The sequence below is a fragment of the Lampetra fluviatilis genome, chromosome 64 (assembly GCF_964198595.1).
Source record: "Lampetra fluviatilis chromosome 64, kcLamFluv1.1, whole genome shotgun sequence".
NCBI lineage: Eukaryota > Metazoa > Chordata > Hyperoartia > Petromyzontiformes > Petromyzontidae > Lampetra > Lampetra fluviatilis.
Window position 1 is genome coordinate 1347822 of NC_136338.1, and position 23539 is coordinate 1371360.

At 55.9% G+C, this 23539-nt stretch overlaps 1 protein-coding gene across 1 annotated transcript in view; it reads right to left on the bottom strand.

Annotated features, from left to right (window-relative positions):
- KCP (kielin cysteine rich BMP regulator) overlaps window positions 1–23539 on the bottom strand; it is a 110986-nt gene that overhangs the window by 66880 nt on the left and 20567 nt on the right. Inside the window, exons 4-8 of the mRNA XM_078882203.1 lie at window positions 22223–22536; window positions 19572–19644; window positions 13336–14337; window positions 12498–13206; window positions 9288–9420 (exon numbers count right to left, since the gene is read on the bottom strand). Coding sequence (XP_078738329.1) covers window positions 9288–9420; window positions 12498–13206; window positions 13336–14337; window positions 19572–19644; window positions 22223–22536 — 2231 coding nt within the window. The remainder of the gene's footprint in view (window positions 1–9287; window positions 9421–12497; window positions 13207–13335; window positions 14338–19571; window positions 19645–22222; window positions 22537–23539) is intronic.

Consider the following 23539-nt stretch of genomic DNA (forward strand, 5'->3'; position numbering starts at 1 on the left):
ACAACCTTTACTAGTTGGCTGTGTCGGGTGGTGGGCGGTTTAACAACACATTTATATTTACGCGATCTCACCCAAAAATATATATATATCGAACAAAATCACGACAACAACACAAAAAACAGTGCCATAAAAGAGTCTCCACCTTTCTCACTGCAGACCAAAAACCCAGACGGGTTTCTCCATTAACGCAGGGGTCGATTGTCATAAAATGTCCAGCAGTGACGCTGTCGTAGCGGACCTCATACATTCATACCGCCTGAACGCAGATTCCCATAAGAGTGGCAACCCTGGTGTGTGGGTGAGTGAGTGTGTGAGTGAGTGGGTGAGTGGGTGGGTGGGTGAGTGGGTGAGTGGGTGAGTGGGTGGGTGGGTGAGTGAGTGGGTGAGTGGGTGTGTGAGTGGGTGAGTGGGTGATTGTGTTAGTGAGTGAGTGGGTGAGTGAGTGAGTGAATGAGTGTGTGAGTGGGTGAGTGAGTAGGTGGGTGGGTGAGTGTGTGAGTGGGTGAGTGAGTGAGTGGGTGGGTGAGTGAGTGTGTTAGTGGGTGGGTGGGTGAGTGAGTGGGTGAGTGAGTGAGTGTGTGAGTGGGTGAGTGAGTGGGTGGGTGGGTGGGTGGGTGGGTGAGTGTGTGAGTGAGTGGGTGAGTGAGTGGGTGGGTGGGTGAGTGAGTGTGTTAGTGGGTGGGTGAGTGAGTGAGTGGGTGGGTGAGTGAGTGAGTGAGTGCGTGAGTGGGTGGGTGGGTGGGTGAGTGAGTGTGTGGGTGAGTGAGTGTGTGGGTGAGTGAGTGGGTTAGTGAGTGGGTGGGTGGATGAGTGAGTGAGTGGGTGGGTGAGTGGGTGCGTGAGTGGGTGGGTGAGTGGATGGGTGGGTGGGTGCGTGAGTGGGTGGGTGAGTGAGTGTTTGAGTGGGTGAGTGGGTGGGTGAGTGGTTGGGTGAGTTGGTGAGCGAGTGGTTGGGTGAGTTGGTGAGCGAGTGGTTGGGTGAGTAGAGCCGGGTGAGAGCAAGGGGGGGCTATGGGGGGGGCTCTGAGTGAGAGAGTGACCCGTCAAATCGGGACATCCACACAGGGTCCCCCCCCCCCCCCTTGCATTGTTACTCGCTCACAATACATCACCTCGGCAGGGCGGGCGTGTTTGTTTAGTGGGGGGGGGGGGGGGTTACACGGCTCACTCTGTCACACACACGGAGAGCGAGAGGGTGAGTGGGGTGAGTGGGGTGGGGGGGCCAGGAGGAGGGGGGGGGGCGTTTGGGCACGAGGAGAGCCTTGCCCTGAGCTCACTGGTCAACACAAAGGAGGCTGTTATCACTGGCGGTGTGCGCCAGTGCCTGTGTGTGTGTGCGTGTGTGTGTGCAAGTGTGTGCGTGTGTGCGGTAGTGTAGCGGTTAGCGCGCTGCGCTATGAACCTGGCGACACGAGTTCGATTCCCGCTCACGGCCAACACCAGTGACGATTATCTGAACCGGTCCCGGCCTCCCCTAGGTCGACTCAGCCTCAAATGAGTACCTGGTGAGGTGTGTAAACATCGTCACTGGGGAGACAAAGGCGGTCGGGCGTGGTGCTGGCCACCCACCCCCTCGTGTACCGTTCTGGCCTTCATAGGTGCTCGCTAACAGCACTTGCCCCTACAGTCTGTTAAGGCTATACGGGGGATCTTTGTGTGTGCGTGTGTGCAAGTGTGTGTATGTGTGTGTGTGCAAGTGTGAGTGTTTGTGCAAGTGTGCGTGTGTATGTGTGTGTGTGCAAGTATGTGTGTGTGTGCAAGTGTGTGTGTGTGTGTGTGCGTGTGTGTGTATGTGTGCGTGTGTGCGTGCGCGTGTGTACCTGTGTGTGTGTGTATGTGTGTATGTGTGTGAGTGGGTTAGTGAGTGGCAGTGGAGTGGCAGTGGAGTGATGCGCGCTCCGCTGCGCTACGGACACGGGTGTCCCGAGTTCGACTCCTGTTCACGACCACCAAGTGACGATTCTCTGAACCGGTCCTGAACCTTCCCCGAGGTCGGCTCAGACTCAAATGTGTACCTGGCGGTGCGCTGTGAACATCGCCACTGGGGAGACAAAGGCGGCTGAGGGTGGTGCTGGCCACCAACAACCCCTGGTGTACAGTCATAGGTGCTCGCTAACAGCACTTGCCCTAACAGTCTGGTAAGGCTGTACGGGGGATCTTTGTATTTGTGCGTGCTTAATTCACCATCACCATCATCATCAATGTGAGGTCCACTATCATCGTCAGCATCATCGTTATCATCACCAGTAAGATCTCGTGTGATCACGATCATTGTCGTGATCTAACATCATCATCCTCTTCATCATCCTTTATAGATATCTCCATCATCATCACCATCGACATCATCGATAAAAGTGCAGCAATAGTGTCACAATAATCAGTTTCGGATGATCAGAAATGTCGCGTCTTAAGCCTGAGTATTCATCCAAAACTTGGGGTCGCATCATCTAACAAAGACAAAGCTCCCCCGTATAACCTTAACAGATTGTTGGGGCAAGTGCTGTGAGTGGACAGCTGGCACTCTACCCCACTCACCCAAACCCACCAATCACCCACACTCACTCACCCTCACTCACCCCCACTCACCACGCCCTCACTCACACTCACTCACCCACACTCACCCCTCACTCACTCACACTCACCCACCCCCACTCACCAACCACCCCCACTCACCACTCACCCCCACTCACCACTCACCCACACTCACTCACCCACACTCACCACTCACTCAACAACACTCACTCACTCACCCTCACTCACCCACTCACCCACTCACCACTCACTCAACCACACTCACTCACACTCACCCACACTCACCACTCACCCCCACTCACCACTCACTCACCCACCCACACTCACATTCCTCCCAACCACTTTCACCCACCACCACTTTCACCACCACCACTTTCACCGCCACCACCACCGCCGCCACCACCACGGTTCACCGAGCCGGAGGAATTTTTTTTGGCGCGCGGGCGCCATTCAAAACGTTCATTAATTTTGTGCGAAACAAGAAAAATAACGACGAACAAAACGAGGTCAGCGCCAGGCGACAGCACAGCCGCTGCGGGGGACGGGGGGGGGGTCGTGCCGGGGGGGTCTGTCACTTGGCCGGCGAACACCCTGCCGACAAGTTCGATTCCCGTCCCAGTCAACCGGTGATGCAAACTCGGCACGACGCGACCGCGTGCTTCGCCACGGTGCGAAGTGACGCCGTGAGCCACACGAGGAAGGATTAGAACCCATTACTGTGCAGCCCCCCCCCACCAGCCGCTTCACACAGCCCCCCCCCCCCCTAGCCATCATGCCTAGATCCCTGCACCTCCGATCATAAACGGCGAACCAAGATATAAGAAACTCGTGGAGCGAAACGTCGAACATCGCACCGAGCAACCGTACAGTTTATTGTCCTTCCCCGCACCTCCGATTAGTACGGTTGGCTACGTACGGTGCGAAAGAGGTTCAACATACACACATAGACTCACACAGAGACCCATAGACTCACAGAGACCCGTAGACTCATACAGAGACCCGTAGACTCACACAGAGATCCATAGACTCACACAGAGATCCATAGACTCACACAGAGACCCACAGACTCACACAGAGACCCATAGACTCACACAGAGACCCATAGACTCACACAGAGACCCGTAGACTCACACAGAGACCCGTAGACTCACACAGAGATCCGTAGACTAACACAGAGACCTGTAGACTCACACAGAGACCCATAGACTCACACAGAGACCCATAGACTCGCACAAAGACCCATAGACTCACGCAGAGATCCATAGACTCACACAGAGACCCACAGACTCACACTTAGACCTACAGACTCACACAGAGACCCATTGACTCACACACAGACACAGACTCACGCAGAGACCCATAGTTTGTTGTCCTTCCCCCCAATTAACACGGTTGGCTACGTACGGTGCGAAAAAATTCCAACATACCTACATACATGTGACCACCACGTTCGATGTACAATGCGCTCTCGACCTTGCTCAGGTCACCGACTCAACATAGTTGGGGGTCTAAACAACAACAACAACAATAATAATAAGGCCACGCTTTGGGGCCCTCTACTGAGTCGGTGGTCTGGACAAGGCTGAGAATCGCCGTGCGCGCGTGTCGGTCGCGTGGCGCTGACCGCATCGCCGTTGACCGGATCGCCGTTGGCCGCATCGCTGCCATCACCGGGCAATCCGCGAGGACATCTGCGTCTTCCGGACGGGGGCGGCCGGTCTGTTTGGGCCATTGTCGCTGCTCCCCCCTCGAATCTTTGGATCGTCTCTTCCCCCCCCCCCCCCTCCAGGATTTTTTGTTAATGAGCATTTACAACGTGCGGTCCATCGTCGGATGTCCGGCAAAGGGGGCGCGGGACTTTGCAAAACGCCGGATAATCACGTGAAATAGATTGTCATTTAAAAAATTGCTTAATGTTGCACATTCTTGCACGACGTTACGTTTTTCGGTGTGTTCGTGTTTTTTGTGTTTTTAATTTGTTTACCGTGTGAAATTGACATAGGTGAACATACAAATGGACGCAAATAAATGGCCTGCTGTAACAAGTGACTCTATCCACTGAACCGTACTCACCACTCCAATCTCGAAGACTCTGCATTATGGGGTGATGTGTATATACGTGCAGTATTGTCATTGTTTAAGTTGTACGCAGTGTATAATGTACCCCATGCAATATTTGTCACTGAAATCAAGCGTATCTACACTGATGTGTCACACGCACATGCCGGCGACTGGTTAACAGCCTTTGGAGCGTTGGAAGCAGCCCTGATAATCGTGCAGTGCCGGATAATCGATGATCAACCGTACACACATGCTAGCTGACACAACAGCGGGGACTAATATCCATCTGTCCCATCGCTACTGGAATAGAACGCTGCCCCCCCTCGAACACACGCGTAGATTCTCTCCTCCCGAGCGCTCCGATAGCCTCCCACCACGCTATGAAAGCCCTCGCTCCTATTGGCCGAAAACATCTTAATATACAGAGGGGACTGCAGAGCTTGGGAAATCGTTGGCAGCGACAAGGCCGGCTCGCCGCGCGGCTCCTGCTGCCTGCCCCGCTCGTCCACGGTCCCCTCCTCCAGCCTGCTCCCATGCGTCACGACTTGTCGAGCGAAACTAAACTCACACTATAAACAATGTTTTTTTTTGTTTGCCGTTCAAGGCCCCACTGAGCTACGTAGCTCGTTCGCAGAAGCGACCCGGCCATCGCAAACGATGGCTCAACGGAGCGGCTTATCGCGCGGAAATTGACATCGGGCAAAATATTATGAAACGCGCGGCGATGTTGACTCCAAATGTGGACGGAAAAAGCGGAGGGCCCGGAGATGAATCCACGCGATCACGGGGAGAGAGAGAGAGAGAAACACGCAAAGTCAAAACATACAGCAGCAGCAGGCGTCGTCGGGGTCGGGATTGAACCGACGACCTCCTGCGTACCCAGGTGAGGTGGTTAACATCTCCTAGCCACCGTGATGATGAGAGAGAGACACGCAGACTCCAAATATACAGCAGCAGGCGTCATTAGGGTCGAGATCGAACCCACGACCTCCTGCGTACCCTGGCGAGGTAGTTAACATCTCCTAGCCACCGTGATGATGATGAGAGAGAGACACTGAAACTCCAAATACACAGCAGCAGGCGTCACGGTCAGGATCGAACCCACGGCCTCCTGTAGACCAGGCGAGGTGGTTAACATCTCCTAGCCACGGTGGCGCCCCGATTGCCATCGCCGTGAACGATGCGCTCGATATGAAACGTAAACACTTCGCGGATAACGAAGCATCTTGCGTCGGCAGTGGAGCGTGGCCACAAATGTAACCAAAACAACGCGAGGCATTCGTCAGCGTCAACGCGGTCTCTCCGTGCACGGCAAAGGCGGTGCCAAAGCCCAAGCCGTTTTCATTTTAAACATTATTGTTATTACGTAACACGTTCCTGTATAGCGTTGACAAGACCGTCGGGTCGAGCGCTTCTGGATTTGAAGTTTTCGTGACTGCAAGGATTCATACTCTTTGTTTTTTTCGGTAAAGTCACGTGGGTAAAACATTTAAATAAATTAAATCACGACGTTTCGGGCGCAACACAAGCGTCCATTCCTGAAGAAGGATGCTTGTGTTGCACCCGAAACGTCGTGATTTAATTTATTCAAAAATTTTACCCACGTGACTTTACCGAAAAAACAAAGAGTATGGGTCGAGCGCTGTTTGCGAGCAGCGTCTACGAAGGCCGGCACGGCGTGTGACGGGGGTCGGGTGGCCGGCACGACGGTTAGCCGCTTTTGTCTTCCCAGTGCTGGTGGTCACACAGCGGTCCTGTGACCGAGTTGAAATGTTTGCCGGGTCTGTAGGGCAGCGCGCTAACCCACCACACCGCCCGCAACGTACGAAGACGCACGGTGACAACAACAACAACAACCGCCATTCGCCACCAAGTGGCAGTGACGTCACCGCAGCGCCTGTGCCAGGCTACGTGCACGTTGAGGCCACGTGAAGTTCTTAAATTTGGAGCTTTCGTGACTGCAGGAATTACTCTTTGGTTCTTTCGGTAAAGTCACGTATAAAGATAAAATATTATTTAATTTATTATTTTATCTTTATACGTGACTTTACCGAAAGAACCAAAGAGCCACGTGAAGTGTCGAGGGGCAGACCCAGGTGCCACGGGTCGACTGACTGAGATGATTGGCCGATGCGCCACCTGTGCCAACTTGCTGACACACACACATGCGAGTACAAATTGTGCCCTGACCTCAACACAGCAGCAGCAGCAGCAGCAGAATTACTGCAGCTGCTGCTGGCGCTAGAGAGAGAGATAGAGCAGCCCCAGCGCTTGCTGCGCTGACAGATCTGAAGCGATGAACTCCGCGTGACGCCTGGCGCAAACGTCGGCCAAAAAGAAAACCCGCGTGGTAAAAGCCGGCCACAGCTGACGTTGAGGCCCACTCACACCCCCCCCACAGCATCGAACTTTAGTGGAGGAATTTAATAACGCAGCTCCGCGACTGGGAAGAATATCTTGGACGTCTTTCATACTCGAGATTTATTTTGGTGGAATCTGCTTTGGCTGTTTTGTTTTAAATCTTTACCCAACACAGAATTACATTTAAGAAAAATATAATAATATATATCAAAACGTGCGCTGCAACGGATTGAATATCGGACGCAGCTGCTGGGGTGCGGGACGCGCTACGTAGACCGGCGCGATCGAACAGATTCCCGGCAAATTATGATGAGGATGTCTCCCTCCCTCTCCCACGCGGCCTCCCATTCAACACGTGAACGTCGCTGGGCCGACGGTTCTGACCAAACGCCAACCTTGGCCCGCCGACGTCGGCATGTTTACTGGATACGTGTGTTTGTACGTTCAACTTGGTTCGCACCGTACGTAGCCAACCGTGCTAATCGGAGGTTTGGGGGAAAGACAACAGATTATGGATTTCTATTCGAGTCTACGGGTCTCTGTGTGATGAGTCTGTGGTTCTCTGTGTGAGTCCATGGGTCTCTGTGTGAGTCTATGGGTCTCTGTGTGAGTCTGTGGGTCTCTAGGTCTCTGTGTGAGTCTATGGGTCTCTGTGTGAGTCTATGGGTCTCTGTGTGAGTCTATGGGTCTCTGTGTGAGTCTATGGGTCTCTGTGTGAGTCTGTGGGTCTCTGTGTGAGTTTATGGGTCTCTGTGTGAGTCCATGGGTCTCTGTGTGAGTCTATGGGTCTCTGTGTGAGTCTATGGGTCTTTGTGTGAGTCCATGGGTCTCTGTGTGAGTCTATGGGTCTCTGTGTGAGTCTATGGGTCTCTGTGTGAGTCCATGGGTCTCTGTGTGAGTCTGTGGGTCTCTAGGTCTCTGTGTGAGTCTATGGGTCTCTGTGTGAGTCTATGAGTCTCTGTGTAAATCTATGGACCTCTGTGTGAGTCTATGAGTCTCTGTGTGAGTTTATGGGTCTCTGTGTGAGTCTATGGGTCTCTGTGTGAGTCTATGGGTCTCTGTGTGATGAGTCTATGGGTCTCTGTGTGATGAGTCTATGGGTCTCTGTGTGATGAGTCTGTGGGTCTCTGTGTGAGTCTATGGGTCTCTGTATGAGTCTATGGGTCTCTGTGTGAGTCTATGGGTTTCTGTGTGAGTCTATGGGTCTCTATGTGAGTCTATGGGTCTCTGTGTGAGTCTATGGGTCTATGTGTGAGTCTATGGGTCTCTGTGTGAGTCTGTGGGTCTCTGTGTGAGTTTATGGGTCTCTACGTGAGTCTATGGGTCTCTGTGTGAGTCTATGGGTCTCTGTGTTAGTCTATGGGTCTCTGTGTGAGTCTGAGTCTCTGTGTAAATCTATGGATCTCTGTGTGAGTCTGTGGGTCTCAGGGTCTCTGTGTGAGTCTATGGGTCTCTGTGTGAGTCTGTGGGTCTCTGTGTGAGTCTATGGGTCTCTGTGTGAGTCTATGGGTCTCTGTGTGAGTCTATGGGTCTCTGTGTGAGTCTATGGGTCTCTGTGTGAGTCTATGTATGTATGTTAAACCTCTTTCGCACCGTACGTAGCCAACCGTGCTAATCGGAGGTGCGGGGAAGGACAACAGACTGCACGGTTGCCCGGTGCGATGTTCGACGTTTCGCTCCACAAGTCTCGTATATCTTCGTTCGCCGTGTATGATCGGCAACTCTGGCAAGCCGGTGCCGGTTACGACTCAGGCAAGCACACCGCACCAAGTACTCATTGAGTCAACCTATGGGAGGCCCAGGACCGATTCAGATAATCGTCACTGGCGATGGTGGCCTCGTGAACGGGAAGGTCCGTAGCGCAGGGCGCCAACCACCGCTTTCAACAGACTATTGGGGCAAGTGCTGTTAGCTAGTTAGCACCACCTATGAAGGCCGGAGTGGCACACGAGGGGGTGGGTGGCCAACACCACGCCCGGCCGCCTTTGTCTCCCCAGTGGCGATGTTTACACACCGCACCAGGTACACACCAACATATACGCATGGTTAAATTTCGATTTAAAGCTTTCGTGACTGCAGGGATTCATCTTCTTGGTTCTTTCGGTAAAGTCACGTAGAAGGGAAGTAATAAAATAATAAAAATAAGACGCTGTCTCCCCGACAGACCTGGTCTTCACCTGAGGACGGCTGCTTGCGTTGTGGCCGAAACGTCGTGAGAATTATTTTATTATGTTTTATTTTTATTATTTTATTACTTCCCTTCTACGCGACTTTACCGAAAGAACCAAGAAGATAAACGCACGGGTGTAGACACAGACGCCCCCCGCATGTACCTGAGCCTTGAGCATGTCCAGCATGGTGGCGAGGCCCTGGAACTCCTGCTCCAGCCGGGACAAGCGACCAGCGGCGTCTCCGGAGGACAGGGGCGGGCGGGCGGCGACGCGCGCCACCGTGTCCGTGTCCAGCCTGCACCACAAAGACGCCCCCTGAAGCCTTAACAGACTGCCGGAGGCAAGAGCTGTCGGGTAGCACCTACGAAAGCCGGCATGACACACGAGGGGGTGGCCAGTACCATGCCCAGCCACACACTCCACACAGAGCACACACACTGCACACACCACACACTACACACACACTACACGCCACACACTCCACACTTGCCACATGCACTACACACACCATACACACCACACAGACCACACACACTGCACACACCACACAGACCACACACACTGCACACACCACACAGACCACACACACTGCACACACCACACACTACACACACACTACACGCCACACACTCCACACTTGCCACATGCACTACACACACCACACACCACACACACCACACAGACCACACACACTGCACACACCACACAGACCACACACATTACACGCACCACACGCACTACACGCACCACACACCCCAGCACCGGGCCTGGCCGCCTTTGTCTCCCCAGTGCTGATGTTTACGCATAGCACCAGGTACTAATTCGAGGCTGAGTTGATCTAGGGGGGGCCCAGGACCGGTTTAAATAATCGTCACTGGTGTTGGCCGTGAGCGGGAATCGAACCCGGGTCGCTAGGTTCATAGCGCAGCGCGCTAACCGCTACACTACCACTCCTCACATACAACAACAACAACAACCGCCATTCGCCACTAAGTGGCGGTGACGTCACCACGACGCTTGTGCCAGGCCATGTGCACCCTGAGGCCACGTGAAGTGTCGAACGCCCGCTGGCAGGAGGTCACGGGGCAGACCCAGGTGCCACGGGTCGACTGACCGAGATAACCGAGATGACTGGCTGATGCACCACCTGTGCCCCCTACTGTGCCAACTTGCTGTGCTTTAGCCACCCGGCGCTCCGCTCGTTGTTGTGAGCGTCGCTCCTCCGCCCTCCGTTGTTGTTGGAGGGCGACTGCCTCCAACTGCCCAGTAGCGTCCTTCACGAGCCTCCTCCACTGAGGCCGATCTTGACACCGCTGGTACCAGTCATCGGCAAGTCCACTCAGCTCCACGTCCTCCTGTACCACATCACTCCATCTCTTCTCTAGCCCGTGCCGCGCCCGTTTAGCCCCCTCGATCCGGCCGAACAAAAGCTGTTTAGGCATGCGGTGGCTGGGCATGCGGGCTACATGACCCAGCCAACGCAGCCTTGCCTGCCGGAGGAGCTCACTGATGGGACTTTGCCCAGATCTTTCAAGGACTTGTGAGCTCCTCACACAATCCAGCCTGGTTAAACCCAGGATGGATCGTAGGCAGGCCAGCCTAAATGTTTCCAACCGGCGAAGATGCTCCACTAGGGGGGTCCACGTTTCGCAAGCGTAGAGAAGGGAGGGAATGACCGTGGCCGAGAAGACCTGAAGCTTCGTGCGGAGCGACAGACCAGGTAGCTTCCACACAGCGTTACGCAACCGATGAAAAGATATTGCCGCTCGACTGATTCGGAGTGAGACTTCTGCTGATAAACTGGAGCCGGTCATGAGCACACTGCCCAGGTATGGGAAACTCTCTACTCTCTCCACAACTGCCCCATCACCGATTGGGAGTTGTGGGGGTGGAGTGCCCGATGGTACAAAATACCCAGGCAGGTGCTTAGTTTTGGTGGGGCTGATGGTAAGGCCCCACCTCTTAGTGGCACGCTCCAGTCTCAGCAGCAGCGTCTCCAACTCCTCTTCTGAATGAGCAGCTATTACCAAATCATCGGCATACATAACGTGGTTGACCAATAGGGAGCCATCCCTTGATCGCACCCGGGCGTCGATCAGCCTCCCATTATATCTGTACCAAATGGTAATTCCCCCGGTACAGCTATTGAAGGCTTCACGAACTACGCAGTCGAAATAGATGTTAAATAATGTGGGAGCCAGAGGACATCCCTGTCGCACCCCAAGGTGTACAGGGAAAGGCTCCGACTCCCGGCCACGTAGTTTTACCCGGGCCCGCTCACCATCATGAAGGTCCTTAATGATCGTGAGCAGAGGGTCAGGGACTCCGAAAGCACGAAGAACAACCCAGAGCCCAGTCCTACTGATGGTATCATAGGCCTTGACCAGGTCAATAAAGCAGAGATGTAGGTCTTTTTGGAATTCCCTACACCTCTGCTGTAGCAGACGGACAGAAAATATGGCATCTGTGCAGGACCGCCCTTTCCTGAAACCGCATTGGGGCTCCGCAAGCCTCTCCTCAGCGTGCCTAGCAAGGCGATGTTGAATAATCCTTGCCAGGACCTTACCCGGCACACTGAGGAGTGAGATGCCCCTGTAGTTGTTACAGTCGGTACGGTCCCCCTTCTTACAGACACACACACATACACACACACAGACACACACACAGACACACACACATACACACACACAGACACACACACACACACACACACAGACACACACACAGACACACACACACACACAGACACACACACAGACACACACACAGACACACACACAGACACATACACATACACACACACAGACACACACACAGACACACACACAGACACACACAGACAAACACGGGTGACCCAAGACCTCATCTGAGTAGTAACTGCCATGGTGGCTAGGAGATGTTAACTACCTCGTCTGGTACGCAGGAGGTCGTGGGTTCGATCCTGACCCTGACGACGCCTGCTGCTGTATATTTGGAGTTTGTGTGTGTCTCTCTCTCATAATCATCACGGTGGCTAAGGAGACGTTAACTACCTCGCCTGGTATATAGGAGGTCATGGGTTCGATCCTGACCCTGACGACGCCTGCTGTACAGTTGGAGTTTGCGTGTTCTCACCGTGGATTTTTCACCGGGTCCTCTGGTTTTCCCTCCACATTTAGAATCGACGTCACGTGTTCAGACTGTGTCTGGCCGCTATCAATCTGCACGCGGTGATGATGAGGCCACTTCATTGAGCTATCATTTGTGGTGGCCACGTCGCTTGTGATAAAGAACTGTAGAGTTTAGCGGGGCCTTACCTGGTAAACCAAAATATTGCTTCAGTTCATCTGGAGCGCTGCGCCAAACCCTGCTCCACCTTCCCCCCACACTCACCTGTCTGCCCCACCATCACCGCCACCGTCACCGCCAACCCCCTGGTCCGCCAGCAGAGGAGAGCCGTGACTCCCGACGCGTCCACCGCCACCACCGCCATCACCGCCACCACCGCCACCACCGCCACCCCCGCCACCATCGCCGCCGTCTCGGCCCACGCCACGGTGCCGGCCTCCGCGGAGCTCCACCTCCCTCGACGCCAGGTTGAACGCCTCCACGTCGTGCCTCTGGGCGTACCCGCCGCCCCCACCTCCTCCTCGTCCTCCTCCTCCTCGCTCGACACTGCGGCCGTCGTCGTCATCGTCGCTCTCATCGTGGAGGTCGTCGGGGTAGTAGTCCAGCTCGGCGTCGGGCTCCAAGCCCCGCGGCCCGTACAGCGCGTAGTCCACCTCGTGGTCCACCTCGTGGTCCACCTCGTGGTCCACCTCGTCGTCGCTCCCCAGTCGCGTGTCGTCCACCGGGAGGGGGTGCCTCTCATCGTCGTCGTCATCCGCCTCCACCGCCACCTCGTCGCCGTCGCCGTGTGGGCGGGGCGGGGCCGCCGGACGGAATCGAGAGATCGGCGCGCGGTGACGCGCCGAGCCCGGGGGACCGGCAAATCCTGGCCCCGTCTCCCCGTCGGTGTCCTCCTCCACTTCGCTAACCAGCGGACGAGCTTCTCGAGCATCGTCGCCATCACCACCATCGCCACCGTTGTCACGGTCGTCACGGTCGCCACCATCACCACCATCACTGCCGTCACTGCCGTCACCACCGTCGCCACCGTCATCACCACCATCACCGCCGTCACCACCATCACCACCATCACCGCCGTCGTCACCATCACCGCCATCGCCACCGTCGCCACCGTCGTCACCATCACCACCATCACCGCCATCACCGCCATCACCGCCGTCACCGCCGTCACTGCCGTCACCACCGTCACCACCGTCACCGCCGTCACCACCATCACCGCCGTCGTCGCCGTCATCCACTTGAAAGCCCCCAGCGAGCCGCTCGTCTGAACCTGGCCGCGTGGCACCGACGATGCCGGACCATCGGCCATCCAGTTTCTGCGAGCCAGCATCCCTCGATGGCTCGAGTTTGGAGCCGGGGTCACGGCCGGGGTCACCGTCAGGGTCACGAGCCAAGTCGGCAGTTCCTCCCCAAGCTTCCGCATCGGGGCGTTCTGTGGTCGTCGCCATGCGATCTTCGTGGGAGACGCGGTGGAACAAAGACCGGGCCCTTCCTCCTACGTCGTCGTCGCCACCACCATCGTCGAGGTCACTCACCGGGCCGAGGCCTGGGGCCACGGGGAACTCTCCGTCGCTCTCAACGCGACCTCCGCCCTCGGCCGCCCCCGTGACCCCGTCCAGGCCGGACGTCTCGAGGAGCGATGAGTCTGGCGCCGGAGGTAGGCGAAGTCCGTCGTAGTCATCGTCGTTTTCATCGCTCGCTGCCGCTGTTGTCGTCGTTGTAACGGAGGAGCCGTCGAGTTCCGTGGTCACCGGTGCCAGGGTCGTAGGGCGTGGGGTCGTGGGGCGCGGGGTCGTGGGGCGCAGGGTCGTGGGGCGCGGGGTCGTGGGGCGCGGGGTCGTGGGGCACGGGGTTGTGGGGCGTTGGGTTGTAGGCAGTGTCGTAGGGCGTGGGGTCACAGGGCGTGGAGTCGTAGGCGGGGTCGTACGGCTAGGCGGGGTCGAAGGGCGTGGTGGGGTCGTAGGGCGTGGTGGGGTCGTAGGGTGTGGCGGGGTAGTAGGGCGTGGCGGGGTAGTAGGGCGTGGCGGGGTCGTGGGTCGCGGAGTCATGGGCCTGACCGTGCTGTTTGTGGCGGTCCCTTGGGGTTTTGGACCAAGGTCTTCATCTGGAAAACAAGCGAGGCATTTTCATCATGCGCAGAAGCTCAGTTTGCCACCAGGGGTCCTACAGTACAGCAAGTAGGTTGCAAGACTGTATATCAACTAGTATACGGTGGAGCATTGCGCAGTGTCTTTGACTATGTGCTATGAACCCGGCGGCCTGAGTTCGATTCCTGACCGTGGCTAACAATCAGTGGCGAGTGATATCCGAACGGTCTGGGGAGGCCTTCATCCAGCAGTGGATTGACACACGGTTGTATGTATGCATGTTGGACTTATTTTGCCCCGTACGTAGCCAACTGTGCTAATCGGAGGGTGCGGGCGAAGGACAACAAACTGAACAGACAAAGCGGTTCTAAAGAAATTAGTTTTCAATCGAGGTGATTTAAAAGTGCATTGCTCCCAGCGGTTTCCTAATATCGGAAGCAAGAGACCCATTGAAACCCACAGAGACCCCCACAAGAAGTGCATCTGAAAGCGCACGGCGGTGCGGCGACCAACATCTTTGTTCGATGGTTTAGCCAAAAGCCGCTGCTACTGCGAGCACGACCGGAGTGTCGCGCGATGGTGGTTTATGTCGTTTGACGAGATCAGTGGCGAGGCGTTGTTCGTTCACTTGTGGCCGCAGAAGCGCATCCGAGAGCGCCGTGCGGCGACGAACGCTCCGCTGGTGACCTCGCGCACGGAGCACCCGGCGATCGGGGCTCACGCACACACGCCGATCTTCTTTCGCGCCGCACGCAGCCGACACAGCACGCAGGATGTTGGGGTTAGGGTCAGGGTTGGCGTCGGCGCTAGGGTTCAGCGTCGGGGTGCCGGTGTTCAGCCGCGCGTTCGTCGCGATTCGAGTGACGAGTTATGAACGAGCGGCTGTGGGCGGCCCAGCGGGAACGGCCGTTCTCAGCGGCCGCTGCACGTGGGGCCGCGACTTCCCGGCCGACGGGAGACGCATCGCGACGGGCGCGAGTGGGAGGCGTCGCGAGAGGTCGTGACCTCCCCTTTGCCCCCCCTGCCCACCCCCCCCTTCCTCCATGTGGGGGGCATTCTGTTGTCTTGTTGATTCTTGCGTTGCTTTGAAAAGAGAATAAAAGCCGGGCTCGTGTGTGGGCGGTAGGAGCACGGTGAAATGTGTCCGTTGCGTCCGTCCATCCATCCGTGCGTCCGTCTGTTAATCTTTCAATCTGTATGTCTGTTTGTTTGGCTGTCCGTCCCTCAGTGTGTCTCTCCATTTCTGTCACGTTTGTGTGTGTCTGTGTGTTCATCTGTCTGGTGTTCGCGAACAGACACGTGTATATCGCCCGAGCAACCTGTGAAGACTATGCGGGTGTGGCGGGAGCGGGTCTTTGTCCTTGTCCACGTGAGTTTCTTTCTAGAAACCATTTTGTCTTTCTGTTTAGTTTTTTGTCCCGGTTGTTTGATCGCCGGCGGACACGATCGGAGTCACGGCGACCGGCCCGGCGGAACGGAGCGGAACGGGGAAGCGGACGACGCAGAGCCACCCCTGGCACCCCCTCCTCCTTCCAAGTGGCCTCTCTCTTCGTCACGCCACCAAGAGGGCGGCGAGTTTCCCGTCCCGCCGCTGCTCTCACGAGGCACAGCGGGTGGAAAACACGCTGCCCTATCCAGACCGATATCCAATTCTCGGAGTTTGAACGTAGCCAGACTGAGTGCAAAAGAGCCAAACGTCAATTGGTGACCCGACTGAGACCGCTGACACCACACGCTGGAGAACCCGGTTTAACCGCAGGCAGTTAAAGCATTGACAGCTCAGCCTGATCTGCTGTTCTCTCTCTCTCTCTCTCTGTGTATCTAACTATCTGTGTGCATCAATGTAAGGGTGGGGGAGCGGTGGTGTCGCGGTGAGCGCGCTGTCGCTACGAACCCTGGCTCACGACCACCGGCGATTATCTGAACCCGTCCTGGGCCTCCCCTAGGTCGACTCAGCCTCACGCGAGTGACAAAGACGGCCCCGGCGTGGCGCCGTTGACCCCGGCGTGGCGCCGCGCCGGCCTTAATAGGCGGTCGCCGCCAGCACTTGCCTCAACTGCACGCGCAGGCTACCTGGGCGGTGTGTTGGATCTTTGTCTTGGTATCGATGCGTGTCGTGGATAAGAGCGCGCGGGCGTCGTACGAATCAAATAAACCCTCTCCCGCGGGACGCGAAGCAAGGGAACAAAGCGGGGGGACCGGCTCGCACCATCTTGCTTCAATTTACTCTGGGGTGCCGCTCAAAATTAACTTTATTTTTTTTATTTTTCAGACAAAGCTTAAACATGTGCTGGCGGCAGGCGCGCGCAGGCACGCAGCGGACGCGTGTTCAACACGAGTCCGCGCGTACCACCGCGTACCACCACGTACCACCACGTACCACCATGTACCACTACGCCCGGTCATACGCGCGGACGTGTGTTCAACACGAGTCCACGCGTACCGCTGCGTACCACCACGTACCACCACGTACCACCATGTACCACCACGCCCGGTCATACGCGCGCACTCATGTTGAACACGAGTCCGCGCGTACCGCCGCGCAAATGCAGGGGGGTCGCGCAGAGTCTCAGAGGGCTCCCCCTGACCGCTGCGGAGAGTTGCGTCGCAGCGTCGCAGCGGTTGAGTTGTTGGCGCGGTGTCCGACGTTTCGCTGCGGCTCCATCAGCAGCGCACGCACGCACAACAGCAGCGGCTGCACTGACATCACCACGGCGCTTGTGCCAGGCTAGATGCACATTGAGGCCACGTGAAATGTGGAAGGCTCGCTGCCGACAGGAGGTCACGGGACAGACCCGGGTGGTGCCGTGGGGTGGACCGACTGTGCTTCCCCCCCGCCCCGCCCACCGAGCCAACTCGCTGCGCTTTATCGACCTGGCGCTCCGCTCGTTGTTGTGAGCGTCGCCCTGCTGCCCTCCGCGCATGCACACGTGCACGCACACGCACGTGTGCGTGTGCGTGCACGTGCGCGTGTGCTCTGAGCGCATAACTGGCGAAAGCGAACGTAATTCAATACAAAGCGCGTAACGAAACACCGCCCCGCCGCGGAACGCGACGAGGCCAGCTGGGACGAGGAGAGAGGCACAGCGCGAGGAGACGGAGAGAGAGAGGGGAGGGGCGTTGGGGGGGGGGCCCAAGCAAAAGATCCGGGCACCCAGGAAGCTCAAGGCCCCCCCCCCCCGCTACCACCGAACAGAAAACAGTGGGGCAAGCGCCGTCACACGCTCCGCCGGTGAAACGTGACGAGATCACTGCCGCACGCAAATCTGCGCAGTGCTTCTTCACCTTGACTGCAGCCTTGCACCCCTTGGGTTCTCAATGTTAATAGCTACGCAGAGGGTTTGATGAAACGAAGTTAAGTTGTCACTTACGTCGCCCCGAGCTTCACTTGTGTTTTCGATTATTTACCTTCGAGAAAAAAATACCTGACCACGTGAGCGAGCGAGAGACCGGACAGAATCGGTGAGTGAAGTTCGTGGGAGCAGTCACCTTGGTAGCAGCTAGAGAAGCGTCGCAAGGAGGCGACTGGCCGACTGTGAGCGAGCGAGCGAGCGACCGGACTGAATCGGTGAGTGCTGGCTCATCAATCAGCCCGACCGCTTTACGTCGCTTCCCTCGGTGACTTAACGCAGTCGGTAGCGGGGGGGGGGGGGGGTGTGGGGGTGGTGGGGATCCGTGGGCCGTGGTCTCGGTGGCTCAGACCACTGGCGCCACCGCCCGGCCCTCCTCCTCCCCCTCGTCCTGTCGCGCCACGCTCCATCATCGCGCTGGCGGAGGCCCCGGGGATCGCGATCCACGCCACGCAGGTCACCGCCGCGGCTTTCAGGGTCGGGAGTTCTTTTCGCTCGCGGATGTCCGCTGCCCCCACGAGCTGCCGCTACCCGCCTTGAGCTTCGCTCGTGGGGTCGCGTCGTGTTGTTGTTATTAAATTTAAGATGTTGAGGTTTAGGAAAATGCCACGTGGCGCGACGGTCATCGCACTGGAACTCGCGATCCCGACGTCGCCGGTTCGGATTCCAGCTCGAATCTGCCACAACACCTCGCCGCAGATCTCGTTCAGGAGCTATAAACCATCACCACCACGCGACACTCCGCTCATCTTCACAGCAGCAGCAGCGGCAGCGACTTTGGCTCATCGAACAAAGACGGTGGCGATCACCGCATCGTCCAGCACTTTTGAGATGCGCTTCTGCGGCCGTCTGGAACGCCCTTCATTCAGATGTTGTCCTTCCCCCGCACCTCCGATTAGCGCGCACTTGGCAACGCACGGCGCGAAAGAAGTTCAACGCAACGTACGTACGTAGTCTCCCGGGCGGAGCGGCATTTGAAACGACAGCGCAACTTTCTTAAATCTCCCCCCCCCCCCGACCCCCACGTCGCCCCCAGCAGCTGCGCGAACGGGTGCACCTCCAGCCACACAAAAAAACATGCCTCTATTTTCACGCAATTTTTCATACTATTTTTTTTTATTTTACCCGGTAAGGGCCCCCCCCCCCCACTGAGCTATTGCGGTAGCTTTTTTCGGAAGCGACGTGGCCAACGCGTGGACATTTCACCGCAGCCGATCAGCTCTGCAAGTCTACGATGGGCAGGGTCGTCGCGACAAAGCGTGAGAGAGAGAGAGAGAGCGCGCAGGCCACGAACACCCTCTGCCCAAGAGGGGGTGAGCTGCAGCGAAGAGGGCCCTTCTGCCAGCAGTGGCGTGAGTGGGCAATTGCAGAGGCTGCCCCTTTGCCTCTCACCTAACCCAACTTTTTTTCTTTATTTTTCTCAAATTTAACTGCGGAATCTCTCAGCGGCGGCGGCGGCGCTGGCTCAGCTCTTCGACGCCGGCAATTAGGAGCCGGCCCGAAACGGCGTCTTGCCACCTGCGCCCGTTGTGTTGTTGTTGTTTTTATGTAAAGAAGTGGGGGGGGGGGGGGTCCCTAATTAATCACTCGTGGTTTTATTTGTTTCACTTTATTTACATTTCCACGTGCGCAACATTTTTTGGGGGTTTTTAGTTTTACGCTCTCCCCAAACTGCGGGCCGACCGAGCCGAGCCGGATGGGGAGGGGGGGGCCACGTGGGGGGAGGGGAAGGGGGGGCACGTGGGGGGGGGGAGGGGGCACGTAGTAGGGGAGGAAGAAACCCAACCTCCTCAGTAAATCCTCTCTGCAAAGTATTTTACTTCAGTATTGGGGGGGGGGGGGGGGCTCTTTGATTGATTGATAGCCCCCCCCCCCCGCTGCCCCGTCGCAGTAAGGTTCACCTTGGAGGCCCGGGCAGTGCCATGGCCTGCGGCTGAGTCCGCCGGGGAAGATCTTCGCCATTCGCCAGTAGCCCTGGAGCACAGAGGGCACAGTCAGAGTGGGAATCTTCGTCAGTCCTGGAGAAATCCGATGAGCTGTGAAGCTCTTTGTGGTTTTTTTTAACGTCATTTTCTTTTTTTAAGTAGACGTCCTGTCAGGGGGCACGGGATCAGAAAGTTTCAACAACAAACTATAAAAACAAGAACACGATAGCAGTGCAACGTATAGGAAAGGTAAGGAAAGCACTTTAAATAATAAATACATAAAAATGGATGAAGTTATGTAGCTGTGCAATAATTACACCAATTGCCAAGCTTGGGCAAGGCAGAAACAGAACAACACAAGCAGCCCCAGACCACACTGAGACAATACAATACACATTACAATACACTATCATACAATACACAATACAACGCATAATACAATACAATACACAGTAAAATGCACAGTCCCTCCATAAAATAGCAAATAAAAATTGAACTCTATATTTGTTTACATCAGAGTGAGAGAGATGCGTTCAGACAGAGATCCCCAACACAGCTTCTCTCTCACCGTGCGTAGGCCAGCCGTGCTAATCGGAGGTGCGGGGGATGGACAACAACACCAAACACAACAACAAGCAGTTCCAAAGAAATTCGTTTTCAAACCAAATTTGAAAGTGCATTGCTCCAGTGGCTTCCTAATAACAGACCGCTGGGGCAAATGCTGTCAGCGAGTAGCAGCACCTACGAAGGCTGGCATGGCACACGAGGGGGTGGCTGGCCAGCACCACGCCCGGCCGCCTTTGTCTCCCCAGTGCTCCCACCGATGTTGGCTGTGATCGGGAATGAAACTCAGACTGCTGGCTTCCGAGCGCGGCGGGTTAACCACTGCCCTATGAGGTATTTTTATCTACCCGTAAAGGCCTCACTGAGGCTTAACACTCGTTCCGAAGGGAGCTATAACGCACGTTTATTAAATATACGTCGGATTATTTCGCAGAAACTCGTTCAATAAGTACTTGGCGCAAGCGACTGCGCAGTTATATAAGGCTATAAAAATGTTATTATTATGATGTGTCTGTCATTTATTTTATTTTCCCCAAAACTTTATCCAGAGCGCGCAACAACGGCGTTCTGGCACGGACGCGAAGTGTCCACTCGGAGCTGGAGAGCGACCCACGGGAAGCGGATGTCAAAGAACTAGTCTTGAGGTCACCCCTTCTCTCAGACAGGGCCTCTGGTCCCACGCAGTTAAGACGGGTGCCACTTTCTCAGAATCCACCGTGCCCCACGTGACGAACGTCCCACCGATAGTTTTAAGTCGACTCACGGAGCCGGGGAATGTTTGGCAATTTAAGCGCAGAAGCACGTTTGACGCGATGATTGTGATTTTTGTGTTTTTCGTGTGAAGCCATTGGTGACTCGCTAACGTACTCCGGATTAGCGGCATTGACCTCTTGACCTGTCCCGTGACCTTGCCACCGAAAAGCACCGACGATTAAGGGCAGAAACATTTTAATTTAATTTGTTTTAATGTCAAGAGAGTTTCCGTGCTCGGATGCCGAAGCGCGAGGTGTGGTCCTGATCCCACGGTTTGAGATTCCACATTCCTATGGCCAGGGCTGATTTTTGTACTTTCAAAAACAGCGGCACTGGGTGTCTGCGAAGCAATCCGAGAGACGGGGGATTAAGAGGGAAAGACTCCAGACCCGGGAACGTGTGTACACAGTCAATCACCCACCACCACCACCACCCCACTCACTCGTGACTGAGACGTGTGGGTCAGAACGCTCCCGTTGTCCAATCTACGAGCGAGAATGCACAGGAACGGCTCAAAGTGAATTGATGGGCCGTCCCCAGAGGTCAAGGTTTGCCCTGCGTCCGTGAGTCCGTGTGTGTGCGTGCGGGGAGCGGTGGTGCAGTGGTTAGCGCTACGCTGCGCTATGAACCTGGCGACCCAGGTTCGATTCCCGCTCACGGCCAATACCGGTGACGATTATCTGAACCAGTCCTGGGCCTCTCCTACGTCGACTCAGCCTTAAATAAGTACTTGGTGCAGTGTGAGAATTATTTTATTATGTTTTATTTTATTATTTTATTATTTCCCTTCTACATGACTTTTAAAGAAGATTATAGTTTTTTGTTTATTTTACCAGGTAAGGCCCCACCGAGCCATGTTGCTCTTTCTTTCAGAAGCGACCTGACCACAAGTGATGGACTAACGAAGTGGCTCATCATCATTATCATCATCGCGTGGAAATTCATAGCAGCCAAATACTCTAAACGCATGACGTCGATCCTAAATGTGGAGGGGAAAACCATCGGAGGACCCGGAGAAAAATCCACGCGACCACGGGGAGAGAGAGAAAGAGAGATTCGCAAACTCCAAATACACAGCGGGCGTCAGGGTCGGGATCGGACCCTCGACCTCCTGCGTATCAGGCGAGGTAGTTAACAACCTGCCTGGCCACCGTGGTCATGATGAGAGAGAGACACGCAAACTCCAAATATACACCAAACGTCAGGGTTTGGAGGATCGAACCCTCGACCTCCTGCGTATCAGGCGAGGTAGTAAACATCTCGCCGGCGCCCGCCGGCTCATCTCCGCGCGCCACCACGGGGGAACTCACCACAAACTTGCCGGCCGCGACTCGGACAGCCGGCGCCGCATCGCCCCGGCCGCCCTCGCGTTTCCGCGACCTCTCCTCCGACCTTCCCGACTTCTCCAACCCCACGGCGGCGGCGGCGGCGCGTCGCCGCGAGGGCCCCACGGCCGAGCCGGAGAGGACGATGCGGGCCCCGGCGGGCGGCAGGCGAAGGTCCAGGACGTCGCCGGGACGCGACGCGGGAGGCTCCAGGACGAGCGGCGCGTCGCACTCCACCATGAGGGCGACGCGGCGCGGCGACAGCGACAGGGCCACGCGCGCCCAGCGCTGCTGCCCATCTAGCGAGGGCGTGGGGGAGGGGGAGGGAGGGGGGGCAGCGGAGAGAGACTCGCGCGGTTGGCTACGTACGGTGCGAAAGAAGTTCACGTTCGTACGTGGAGGGGAGGGGGGATGTTTTTTGACCTGCCTACGCCGAGTTATGAACTTGAGAGTGGCGCTCAGTCACTTCCTGCCAGAGGCCACTGGCACTGAAACGAGTGCATAGCTGTCAACCCCGAATCAGTAGTACACTCACCACTAGTACACTCACCACTAGTACACTCACCACTAGTACACTCACCACTAGTACACTCACTAGTACACTCACCACTAGTACACTCACCACTAGTACACTCACCACTAATACACTCACCACTAGTACACTCACCACAAGTACACTCACCACTAATACACTCACCACTAGTACACTCACCACTAATACACTCACCACTAGTACACTCACCACTAATACACTCACCACCAGTACACTCACCACCAGTACACTCACCACCAGTACACTCACCACCAGTACACTCACCACTACTACACTCACCACTACTACACTCACTACAATTACACTCACCACTAGTACACTCATCACCAGTACACTCACCACTACACTCACCACTAGTACACTCACCACTAGTACACTCACCACTAATACACTCACCACTAGTACACTCACCACTAGTACACTCACCACTAGTACACTCACCACTAGTACACTCACCACCAGTACACTCACCACCAGTACACTGACCACCAGTACACTCACCACCAGTACACTCACCACTACTACACTCACCACTACTACACTCACCACTACTACACTCACTACAATTACACTCACCACCAGTACACTCATCACCAGTACACTCACCACTACACTCACCACTAGTACACTCACCACTACACTCACCACTAGTACACTCACCACTACACTCATCACTAGTACACTCACCACTAGTACACTCACCACTACACTCACCACTAGTACACTCACCACTACACTCATCACCAGTA